At 41.3% G+C, this 13022-nt stretch overlaps 1 protein-coding gene across 6 annotated transcripts in view; it reads right to left on the bottom strand.

Annotated features, from left to right (window-relative positions):
* iqca1 (IQ motif containing with AAA domain 1) overlaps positions 1-13022 on the bottom strand; it is a 164276-nt gene that overhangs the window by 82359 nt on the left and 68895 nt on the right. For all 6 annotated transcript variants that reach the window (XR_006312075.1, XM_043693071.1, XM_043693074.1 and 3 more), the window contains one exon: positions 1935-2010. Coding sequence is in view for 5 of the 6 variants with exons in the window: in XM_043693071.1 (XP_043549006.1) it covers positions 1935-2010 (76 nt within the window). In the remaining variant the exon portion in view is untranslated. The remainder of the gene's footprint in view (positions 1-1934; positions 2011-13022) is intronic.

Genomic DNA, 13022 nt, shown 5'->3' with positions numbered 1-13022 from the left:
TCCTGAAGAAGGGCTTATGCCCGAAACGTCGATTCTCCTGTTCCCTGGATGCTGCCTGACCTGCTGCGCTTTTCCAGCAACACATTTTCAGCTCTGATCTCCAGCATCTGCAGTCCTCACTTTCTCCTCAAAGATTATTACCTGGAGGCTCCCTGCCTTCATTCCTGACGAAGGGCTTTTGTCCAAAACGTTGATTTTCCTGTTCCTCGGATGTTGCCAGACCAGCTGTGCTTTTCCAGCACCACTCTAATGTAGACTCTCATTTCCAGCATCTGCAGTCCTCACTTTTGCCCACCTGATTAAATATCCCTGCCACCAATTTCACCAGCTACAGGAGAGGGCACATCATTCTTTCCCTCATTTCAGAGCACTTCTATCATGAAAATACTGATAACATATTTCAGAAATTACTCCCCCTCTTTACCCTTTAGTCAAATATTATTCCAAACAATATTTGGATAATTTCGGTACGCCACTGTCAACACACTATAATCATAGAATCCTCACAGTGTGGAAACAAGCGATTTGGCCCACTCAGTCCACACTGACCCTCTGATCAGCATTCCACTCTTTGCTGAACACTAGCCCCCACCCTCCTCCAGCCCTTGCTGGTGATTCTCCTCCCATGCAACCACCTTTTCATAAACTCTTAACCCACCATTACTTGCCAATGCTCATTCTTTAACGGTTTATGTGCATTATCGGCTAGGTCAATATTTGTTTCCCATCCCAAACAAGCATGGGGCTGGGGTGGGGTGGTGGTGGGCGGGGGGGTAATTCCAGATATTATTGTGTTTGAAGTCCCACTCTAAGTTTCCTCCCTGGAACTGACCTTTGGAACTCAATAATGACCCTCTTTATATTGTTAATATTAGTGTGTACCACAACTTCTGAAACAACCCATCCTCCCCAGCAGAATATTCTGCATGCTGTCTGTGTTATCCTTTTCCCTGGCAACAAGGAGGCAACACAGTGTGGCCCAGTGGCTCAGTGGTTAGCAATGCTGCCTCACAGTTCCAGGGAGCCTGGGTTGATTCCACCTTCAGGTGACAGTCTGTGTGGAGTTTGCACATTCTCTCCACGTCTCTGTGGGAGTCTTCCGGGTGCTGTGGTTTCCACCCATGGTCCAAAGATGTGCAGGTTCAGTGGATTGGTCATGCTAAATTTCTCACAGTGTCCACGGGTGTGCAGGCTAGGTGGATTGGCCACGTGGAATTCAGGGTTATAGGGATAGGTGGGGGGGTGGATGCTGTTCAGAGGGTCGATGTGAACTTAATTGGGCCAAATGGCCTGCTTTGACGCTGTAGGGATTCTATGAACACATCATACAATGACAGTGGCAGAATTGCCCCAACAATAGAATCTCCTTTGAAAACTGTATGTCTACATTTTGCTGTTCTCTCCTCTCCAGTCCCTTGGGCATTAGTGCTATAGTACTCCTTTAGGCTATCATCACTGTTTGCAGCCTCTAATGCTGAGTGCCTGTTGAACAGTGGTATACACAAGCAAGACTTCTGTACCACCAGCCTTTACTTCCTTCTCTGGATGTCCACCCACCTTTTATTGTAACCCCTCACCATCTCGGAGATACAGTGTGCAATGCAGATAAGTCTCTTGCTCCCTGATGCTCCACAGTTGTCTCTCAAATTTGGAAAAGCCAAACGATCTGGAGTAGCAAATGACACTCCCTGTACACCTGGTCACAAAGACAGGTGAAGATTCCCGATGGTGCAGAATTGCTAATAACAGGTCTCAGGCACACATTTATGGTGTAATAAACAACTATATTCCCAAATAGAACCATGCTTAAACTGGTAACTTTAATAATACCCTTGTTTTTCTTCCATTTTTCAGAAATCCTACTCATAATATCACTATCCAAAACATGTTAGTGACATACTTAAATGTGACTATCAAATCATCACATTCCCCACCTTCGAATGTGTTTTGACCTTCTTTGATTGTGGGGAGGAAATGACTCTCTGCTATTTTCCAACCATCCTCTTCCTCCTATGTGAAAAAAAACATGATTACGTGTTTTTGAATTTTGCCAGGGTCACATTACACAAGTCAAGGCTTATTTTACGTTTTTGATTTTTGATTTCCTGCTTCGGAAGTCTAAAGCAAGCTGTGTCTTTTATTGTTTTGGTTTTCAAAACAGTTCACCATAAAGCTGAAATTGCAATGTTGTAAGATTTCAAGTGGAACATGGAACCAGACTCAATGTGCTGATTGTTCGACAGCTTCAAATAAAATGACCTACATTTTTGTACAACTGAGTGCAAAGTAAAAAAATCTAAAGGAGAAATTTAACTTAACACACTGAAGGATAAAATCCAAAGATTTTATACAGCGTTTTTGCTTGAAACAAACTTTTATTCTGAATGTGCAGAACTTCCTTTGTTTCCAGATTCTTAAGCAAAACAGTGCAATCTTACAGAACCGTGAATTTGTTTATCAGTGATTTGATCTCCCATTTGCTATATCAGGGTTGAACAATTATACTGTATAACTCCCATGTATTATTTTGTTGAGGTTTGCGATGCAACCAGAATGGCACCAGAGTCCTGATTTAGATTGTCCAGTTTCTGAACGCAAGACACATCATTTTCACTAGGGGAGTGGAAATTGCAGTTTTATATCCAAGTCCAAGTGCTGTACAAGTTCAATCAGATACACGTTCTACCAATACAATGTACAAAATATCACTGATGGATTTTAGCCATTTGAGCAAAAAGATCTAAAGCCAGCAGAATTATTTGGAGAGATTGAGCAACATTTTAGATTGGTCTAAGTGTTCCAGGGACCCATATGGGAGACATCACATGGTCTTTGGGATTGTTAAAAGTGTTGTTGTGTTGTGTCTTACCAACCAGAGGGGCTGCTCTCCCATTAGAGAGAAGCGACTTGTGGTGATTTAACCTAAGTGCCACCACACCTCAGGTGAGGGAAGAGGTGGAGAAGGAGAGACCTTCATAGTAACCTCAAACCAGTGTTGGAAATTGAATGTTAAAAGTAGTCATGATCATACATCAAAAAAGCAAATAGACTCATTGGAAGCTGTCAGGATATTTAAATTCTCAAGTTACTTCATTTCTTTAGAAGTCTGCTGTGACTGTTTTCTATTTCTATAAATGTTGTTGGCAATGAGTCTAAGAGTTATTATGATAGGTTGTTAGTACAGTAATCCTATCGTTATCATACTAGAGGCAACATTTTTAAAGTTTATTTCTTCTGGATCACAGTGGCAGGCTTTTTATATAGCATGTTTCTGAGCCCGTAGCTCAGTCGATACCTTGGCATGGTTTCCAGAGGAGATGGGCATGGCTTCCACTAACTCATCCACGCACCCACTACCCCAAATTAAAATTAGGATATCGGGGCACTTTGTGCTGTGTCAGATTGGAGACATTGCAAATATTCCCATTTGCATGAAGAAGCAGCTCCATCCAGAGCGAAGAGGTCTATAACAGCAAATGGATGTTATTCGCAGTCTCCAAGCAGTCACAACCAGAACAAGTCCTGAGATGCTTAGATGGCTGTGAGAATAAAAATCCAGAAGCAGAAGGCTATGAACATATCAGAGAGGAAGACATCCTACAAGCCTGTTGAAGGCTTGAGTATAGACACCCAAGTTCATGAATAAGTAAGGTGAGCTGCCAGTTTGTTTATAGGGTCACCAGGAGACACATTTAAGAAAATAGCACAGAGTGTACAGAAATGTATCCAGAAACTAATTATCCTGAAAGAAAAGGTTTAGAGTGGCTCATCACTGTGATTGGAGTACAGGTAAGGGTGTTGCTGAGAGAAAATGGAAGAATTCTTCTTTTTACTTTTTGTAGAAATATCATTTGTGTCATTTTTTAAAAAATAATTGTGTCATAAACTTTTACAATTTGTTTGTAAAAAGTGCATGAACATATCCACAAGAAACTGATCGTCATGGTAAACAAACATAAAAATAAAACTTTGGTCTAAACAAGCCAGTTTCCACAATGGAATCTGACTGCCCAGTGTTACCATCAGCTGGGGACATAACAATGTGCATGCATATGTTACACATGTGCATGGACTGCATATCAGAATCAGTTATGTGGTCACCAGATAACCCTTGTTGCTTAGTTTCTGTTTGCTGCAATGACCTGAAAGTAGTTAGCCCTGCGGACAACTGCAGATTAAAGATATCACTACGACCATAATACCTGGCAAGAATCTGCATGATTCCCTAATAATAATCACAATGAGGCTGGATGTTTTAATTCCAATATGGAACAATGGTGATAGTTGACAGCTATAGGGTTTAGAACGTTTAAAAAGAACAAGGAGGGGGGAAAAAGAGGAGAGGGTGGAGCATTGCTAATCAGAGATGCATCACAGGTACAGAAACGAAGGTTGTTGAGGAAGGCTTGTCTACTGAGTCAGTATGGGTGGGAGTTAGGAACACCAAGGGAGCAGCCACATCATTGGGGGTTTTCTACAGACCTTCTAACAGCAGTAGAGAGATTGAAGAACTGATAGGCCGGCAGATTATGCAAAAATGTAGCTGTAGCAGGATTGTTTTGATGGGTGACTTCAACTTTCCCAATTTCAACTGGAATCTCCTTAGTGCAGGTGATTTGGATGGAGCAGTTTTTGTCAGGTGTGTTCAGGAGGGTTTCCTTACTCAGTATGTAGACAGACCGACGAGGGGAGAGGTCATTTTGGATTTGGTGCCCGGCAATGAGCCAGGATAGGTGTCAGATCTCGCGGTGGGAGAGCACTGGTGACAGTGACCACAATTGCCTCACATTTACCATAGCCTTGGACAGGGAAAGGAGCCGTTACCATGGGAAGATATTTAAGTGGGGAAAAGGAAATTATGACATTATCAGACAGGAGTTGGGAAGTATAGATTGGGAGCAATTGTTGCACAGAAAGGGCACAACAGACTTGTGGAAACTGTTTAAGGAGCAGTTTTTGCTAGTGATGCACGAATTTGTCCCTCTGAAACAGGTAAGAAGGGGTAAGATTAAGGAGCCTTGGATGATGAGAACAGAGGAGCTTTTCATCAAAAGGAAGAAGACAGCTTACGTAAGGTGGAGGAAGCAAGGATCGAGCACAGCTTTAGAGGATTACAGGCTTGTTAGAAAGAAGCTCAGAAATTGGCTGAGGAGAGCCAGGAGGGGGCACGAGAAGGCTTGGCAGGAAGGATTAGGGAGAACCCAAAGGCATTTTACTCATACATGAGATAAGAGAATGATCAGGGAGAAGGTAGGGCTAATCAGGAATAGCGTAGGGAACTTGTGCGTGCAGATAGGGGAAGCCCTAAATGAGTTTTTTGCTTCGGTTTTCACTAAGGAAAGGGACTTTGTTGTGAAAGAGAACTTTGAGGAGCTGGGATACAGCTTGAACAGATCAAGATTGATGATGTACTGGAAATTTTGGCACACATTAAGATTTATAAATCACCTGGGCCAGACCAGAATTATCCCAGGCTGCGCCGGGAAGCAAGAAAGGAGGTTGCTAAGCCGCTGGCAACGATCTTTGCTTCCTCACTCTCCATGGGAGTCATACCAGAGGATTGGAAGGAGGCGAATGTTGTTCCTTTCTTCAAGAAAGGTAAGAGGGAAATCCCTGGCAATTACAGACCAGTCAGTCTTACGTCTGTGGTTAGCAAGGTTTTGGAAAGAATTCTGAGGGATAGGATTTATGACTATTTGGAAAAGCATAGCATGATTAAAGGCAGTCAGCATGGCTTTGTGAAGGGCAGGTCATGCCTAGCTAATCTAATTGAGTTCTTTGCAGAGGTGACAAGACAGGTCAACAAAGGTTGAGCAATGGATGCAGCATTTGATAAGGTTCCCCATAGTAGGTTTAATCATAAAGTCAGAAGGTATGGGATACAGGGAGATTTGGCTGTCTGGATTCAGAATTGGTTGGCTGACAGAAGGCAGAGAGTGATTGTAGATGGAAAGTATTCTGCCTGGAGGTCAGTGTTAAGTGGTGTCCTGCAGGGCTCTGTTCTTGGGTCTCTGCTCTTTGTAGCATTTATAAATGACTTGGATGAGGAGATTGAGGGGTGGATTAGTAAATTTTCAGATGACAGAAAGGTTGGAGGTATCATTGACAGTATCGAGGGGTATTGCAGGCTGCAGCGCAACATAGACAGGATTCAGAGCTGGGTTGAGAAATGGCAGATGGAGTTCAACCTGGATAAATGCGAAGTGATACATTTGGAAGGTGGAACTTGAATGCTGAATATAGGATTAAAGACAGGATTCTTGGCAGTGTGGAGGAACAGAGGGATCTGGGTGTGCAAGTACATAAATCCCTCAAAGTTGCCACCCAAGTGGATAGAGTTGTTAAGAAAGCATATGGTGTTTTGGCTTTCATTAACAGGGGGATTGAGTTTAACAGCCGCGAGGTTTTGCTACAGCTCTACAAATCCCTAGTGAGACCACACTTGGAATATTGTGTCCAGTTCTGGTCGCCCTACTATAGGAAAGATGCAGAGGCTTTGGAGAGTGTGCAATGAAGGTTTACCAGAGTGCTGCCTGGACTGGAGGGCTTATCTTATGAAGAGCTCAGACTTTTCTCTCTGGAGACGAGGAAGAGAGGTGACCTGATCGAGGTATACAAGGTAATGAGAGGCATGGCTAGAGTCAATAGCTAGAGACTTTTCCCCAGGGCAGGATTGTATGACACAAGGGGTCATAGTTTTTAAGATATTAGGAGAAAGGTATAGAGGAGACGTCAGCGGTAGGTTCTTTACACAGAGAGTTGTGAATGAATGGAATGCGTTACCAGTGGTTGTGGTGGAAGCAGAGTCATTAGAGACATCTTTTTAATAGGTATTTTTATTGAAAGAAAGAAGATTTTTTTAAAACATTTTTTACAAAATTACAAAGTAATACAAATAAATATAAACACTAATAGACAACTATATATATATCCTACAAACAACCAAAGCATAAAATAAGATATCTTACATTACTAGTACGAAATAACGTAATAATTAAATATGTACGCAAAATGGATTAACATCAAATCATAATAAAACCCGTATTTATATGGGATTCCTCCCCCAGGAGGCCCGGACCAGCCAGAACCACTACCACAGCTAGACAAAAACCCTTGACAATATGGCCAAAATATCTGTGTCTGTATAGTTCAAAAAGGGCTGCCATATTTTATAGAATAATTCAGTTTTTTAGTGCACCATGTTTGTGAGGAAGTCAAGGGGGATATATTCTGTGATTAACCTATGCCAATTCGAAAGTCCTGGAGGGCCCTCAACTCCCTAATTAACTAAGATATTTTTCCTTGCACAAAAAGAGAGAATGGAGAATAATGTCCTCCCGTGCACATCCAGGGAGGGCAGATTTGAAAAGCCCAGGAGAAGAGATTCTGGATCCAATCCAATCTCCATTCCCAAGATTTCTGTCAGAGCGTTTGCTACTCTGTCCCAGTATTTGCGGATCTTGTGACATGTCCATAAACAGTGCGTGAGAGTACCCATTTCTATTTTACATTGAGGACACATTGGGGATGTTCCAACCCAAATTTTGCCAGCCATTCCTGTGCTATATGAGCCCTGTGGAGTATCTTTAATTGAATAGCTTGAGTTCTATTACAAATAGAGATCTTTCTGGCATTTTCCCAGATGTCCTCCCACATTTCTGAAGGGAGTTCTAACCCCAATTCCTGGTTCCATATTTTAAACCGTCGTTCCATGTCTTTCAATACCTTATTATGTAATGAGGATGGACCCATTGGCCATAGTACTCTTCTCTCCCTATCCGATTTGTAGGGACTGTCTAATAATATGGTCTTCTTCTGTATATAATCTCATATTTGGAAATACCGAAAAAGGTATCCATTAGGCAGTCCAAACTTCTGGTGCAGCTGATCAAAAGACATCATAACCTCCCCATCAAAGAGGTCCCCTAAGCAAGAGACACCTCTGGACCTCCAGGTTTTGAATGCAGCATCTGTCTGCCCTGGCTGAAAACCCCACTGTAGGAGTATAAGGAGAGGTTTTTTTGTAAGTTACCTTCATCTTGCCACATTATCCTCCAGGCTTTAATTGTACTTAATACAATTAGGGACATTTAAGTGAATGCTGGACATGTACAGGGAAAGCAGTGAATTGAGGGGTGCATAGGTTAGGTTATTTTATCTTACATTAGGATTAATCCACGTCACAACATCGTGGGCCAATGGGCCAGTCGTGCTGTACTTTTCTATGTTCTATGTTCTATAAACAAGTAAATTTGAAGCCTGGATAAAAATTAACAAGATGATGATCACTTTAAAGAGTGCTGATGGGGTCCTTCTTGTTGCTGCACATGCATTGATCTATTCTCGACTAGAGAAAATGTTAACAGGAGCATTGAGTTGAGTGGTCTCAAATCAACATCACAAGTTGCTTGATGTCATGGATTTCATAATGTACATACTTTGCCATTCATAGCATGCAAAGGCCATCACCAACATGTTATCAGATATGATACAACCTAAATGTTTATGCACACATTGCAGATACAATTTCGAAGCTTAACAACACTTCTTATGTACAAAAGCTCAGGTACAACCAATCCCAATTTATTTCCATTACTAAAAGCTAGCTGTATACTCACTGAGTTCTCTTTTTCCCAGACTTTGGTCTCTTTCAACACAAGCGACCACATTCACACATGACAATTTCCACCTTGCAGTGAAGGTGAGTACTATTGTTAAAGCATATCAATTTTGTTCATATTATCACGCTTCTATCATTTAAATTTACTTCAAAGGGGCTAACTCCTAGCAAGACAGTGAAAATGGACAGGCCATACATGACATTACAGGGTGCTGTACTCCTTGTCCTGAACAAAAGGTCAGTCTAGAAGCCACCCACTACAAAGTTGGCTGTCCAAAACTGTTTTATGCTCTGCAGGGCATTAATTGGAGAGGAAGACTCACTGTGGAGAGTGACCAGTAAATCTGATTGGCTAGTAATCATGAAGTCCAAGCATGGCTCGATTTGTGTGGTGCTGATTGGTGGGTCTTCAAGAAATTTGAAGAAATGGAGGCTGTGTAATCCAAACTGATGGCCAGTGTGTGTGATGGGAGAGCTTGGATGACTGGCCCCATCGAAGGGTGCAAAGGACATATAGAGTCATAGTATCATAGAGATATACAGCACAGAAACAGACCTTCCGGTCCAACTCCTCCATGACAAAATTATCAAAGAATATTTTGTGCACTTCATATACAGGACCTAGCATTCCTCTAGAATTTTAGAGCCCTTATAGCAAATTAACAGTAGCAGAATGCAAGTGCCTTTGTGGAAATTCCAGGCCTAGCTGTCTGTGAAATGAGATCAGACAACAACTTTATGGAAAAATGCAGCATAGTTCCCTCAACACATCCACAATAAAAATAACGTCCTGGCAATGGAATGCAGATGTCTACTGGCCCACAGTGGCAAAACATAATGCCTGTAATTTATCAGACTCAGTTGACTAATGAGGGAAAAAAACACTGATCATAATTCAACCACTTTCTCAAACAGTGATACAATTGCCTACTTACTCCTTGCTAATTGCACAGGTACATTAGCAGAGTATGAGGAACAGACTCTGTGCCTACTCTCTCATTCAGATGTTGCATTGCATATGGAGATCACCAGGTGGGGAAAGAGAGCTAAACATCAGAAAACATTCTTGCTGGTAGCACTGCTGTGTTTGTCAGATGTTTTTTAAGGCAAAGTAATAGGGTTGCTTTAGCTAAAATCGTGCAACATTATACATTGCGAGTAAGGTATCTTCATTTACTCCTGACCTTGAAATTAATTTTTTGCTGAAACTGATTATGGCATAGCAAAAGTACCAAAACATCCAGCATTTTGGAAATTGACAGAACCCATTGTCTATTGCCTTCAGCAATGAAATTAAAGAACTGGAAAGCACCATAGAAATGGTCATGAAGCAGGATCAAGTAGAGAGACAAAAAAGAGAAGGAAAGAAAGATTGGATTGAGAGAGAGAGTGAGAAAAGTAGGCAGTAAGGTGAAGAAAAAAACCAATTCTTCCTTTAATCTTTTTAAGAATTGATTACATGAAAGAATGAAAATTTGCAATTCACTTCAAACATCAGAAATGCTAATTGGCATTGCATAAACACTTGCCTAGTCATTAAAAATGTCTTTCGGCCATGAAGTACCATCGCCAACATTCAGAGGTGAAGTTTAGCAATATACACAAACAGTGAAATTGCGAGTATCTGTCTGCAAGTTATACAATTTGCACCTCACACCATGCACATTTTGTTTTGTCAGAACTTACTATTTGATTTGTGCATTAATAAAATTGAACATTCATTAATTTTCCAGCACAATCTAGACCAATGAATCACAATGTTACCTACTTGTAACAAATCTTGCCTTGGGCAACCTGTTTTATTTAAAGAGCATGATGGGTCGGCGTTGTTCATAAGTAGATATCCTGGCATAAATCTCATAAAGGAGCATTTAATGTTGCTGCCATGGGAACATTACCACATCCCAAACTAAAATATTTGTCTGAAATGGAAATCATGATTTATAAACCAGATTACAAACACTGCTTTAATTTTCCAACTGGAGGCATTGCTATAAATATTTCACATCTGGATTTAAAAGTAAACAGATCTATGTGGGTTAATGAAAAACAACAAAAGGACTTATTCACTTTACATGAAACAGGGCTCAGTAAAATGCCTGAGCTTTTCTTTTTGTGGCGATTTATTTTCCTTTATGAACAACGTTTCCACCTCTGCCTGAATTCATTTCATTTGCCAGTAGCTTTGTCTTGAGCACATTTTTTGTGCAAGAACTGGAACAGGGATGGAAGTATAGTTGAGCGCTTGTTCTATTCAATGATATTTAAATGACGGAAACACAAAATTCAAAGTATATCCCTCCATTTGTAGATAATATCAGTGGTTCATTAAGAATTGTTGCAACAGGTTTCACAAAGCAATACTAGGGATGGGCTCTGACAAGTCTCACCAAGGTTTGGATTTATGAAAATGTTGAAGGTGTTAATTGTTTTTAAACCAGCCTTGGATTAGCAGGACAGAATCTCCCAGTCCTGTCACAACCAGTCTCTTCCCCTAGGCAGACCTCATAGCAAATCCCGACAAGATAATATAAATGACCTTAAAACTAGAAAATCACCTGGAGTTATGGATAAATCTTTGCAATGTCAAAACAAATTCAAGCCAGTTGGTGAGACAGATAGCAAGATACCTTTCTTTCTATAATGAGGGGTCATTTTGAGTTGGAAAATTTGGAGACAGATAAAGTGATTGCTTTCCTTCTTGAGGGTTTTGAGAGTTGAGCAAAGTAAGCCTCTGACCCCAAGATGAGTCTCTGGAGTTCTCTTCCTGGGAAAGAAATGGAGATAGAGACTTGAGTGCTTTTGAGGCTGAAGTAGAGGGATTCTGGTAGGCAACGAGATGAGAGGTTGTTGGGGTTAGGTGGGAATATTGATTTGAGGTTACAGTTTGACTAGCCATGATCGGCAAAGCAGGCACAAGGGGCTGAATGCCTTAGTCCTGTTTCTTGTTTTGAAAAGACAATGCATTTTTCTTTTCCTGTTTTTCTGATTATGGACTAAATAACTCGCAAAATTCAAGGATTGCTAAAAGGTTACTAAGTTTTTGAAAGCAAGTAACCTAACACTGACTGTAAGCACTGTTTGTAGAGGTGCTGGTTCAAGAAGTAATAGGAGGAGATGCTGATGAGCTGAAGCCAAGGATGTGTACAAGTGGAGATTCAGCCTGCACCAAGTAGCTGACTGATCTGTGGACTAGTGGCCAGTTATCGATGGCAAGGCCTTTTGCTTACCAACAATTATGTGACAGATACTCAGCATGCTGAACTGAGTATTGTGGAACACCTGTGGAAGCCACATTCCATAAAAAAAAAATCCACTGACCATAATTTGCTGTAAAAACAGAGAGGTCTGGCAGCATCTGCGGAGAGAAAACTGGCCAATTCTGAAGATGGGTCACTGGACCTGAAACTTTAACTCTGCTTTCTCTCTGCAGTTGCTGCCAGACCTGCTGAATTTTTCTGGCAATTTCCAACAGTGTTTCTGCATCATCCCTTTCCTTTGTGAAGACAAATGCAAAATACTCATTTTGAACCTCGCTCACATCTTCTGTAGCCACTCACAAGTTACCATGCACATCTTTGATAGAGCCATAGAGGTGTACAGCACAGAAGCAGACCTTTCGGTCTAACTCGTCCATACCGACCAGATATTCTAAATTAATTGAGTCCCATTTGTCAGCATATGACCCATATCTCGCTAAACCCTTCCTATTCATATATCCATCCAGTTGCCTTTTAAATGTTGTTATTGTACTAGCCTCCACCACTTCCTCTGGCAGCTTCTTCCATACACGCACCACCATCTGCATGAAAATGGTGCCCCTTAGATCCCTTTTAAATATTTCCCCTCTCACCTCAAACCTATACCCTATAGTTTTGGACTCCTCCACCCCAGGGAAGGGACCTTGTACCTTTGCCCTATCCATGTCCCTCATGATTTTATAAACCTCTTTAAGGTCACCCTTCAGCCTCCAAAGCTCCAGGGAAAACAGCCCCACCCTATTCAGCCTCTCCCTATAGCTCAAATCCTCCAATGCTGGCAACATCCTTAGAAATCTTTTCTGAACTCTTTCAAATTTCACAACATTCTTCTAATAGGAAGGAGACCAGAAATGCACACAATATTCCAACAGTGGCCTAACCAATGTCCTATACAGTTGCAACATAACCTCCCAACTCCTATACACAATGCACTGACCTATAAAGGAAAGTACACCAAATGCCTTCTTTACTATGCTATCTACCTGTGATTCTATTTTCAATGACCCGCACTCCAAGGTCTCTTTGCTCAGCAATACTCCCCAGGACGTTACCATTAAGTGTATAAGTCCTGTCCTGATTTGCCTTTCCAAAATGCAGCATCTCACATTAATTTAAATTAAATTCCATCTGCCACTCCTCAG

The sequence above is a fragment of the Chiloscyllium plagiosum genome, chromosome 7 (assembly GCF_004010195.1).
Source record: "Chiloscyllium plagiosum isolate BGI_BamShark_2017 chromosome 7, ASM401019v2, whole genome shotgun sequence".
Taxonomy (NCBI): Eukaryota; Metazoa; Chordata; class Chondrichthyes; order Orectolobiformes; family Hemiscylliidae; genus Chiloscyllium; species Chiloscyllium plagiosum.
This window is presented reverse-complemented; position numbering and strand designations above follow the sequence as displayed.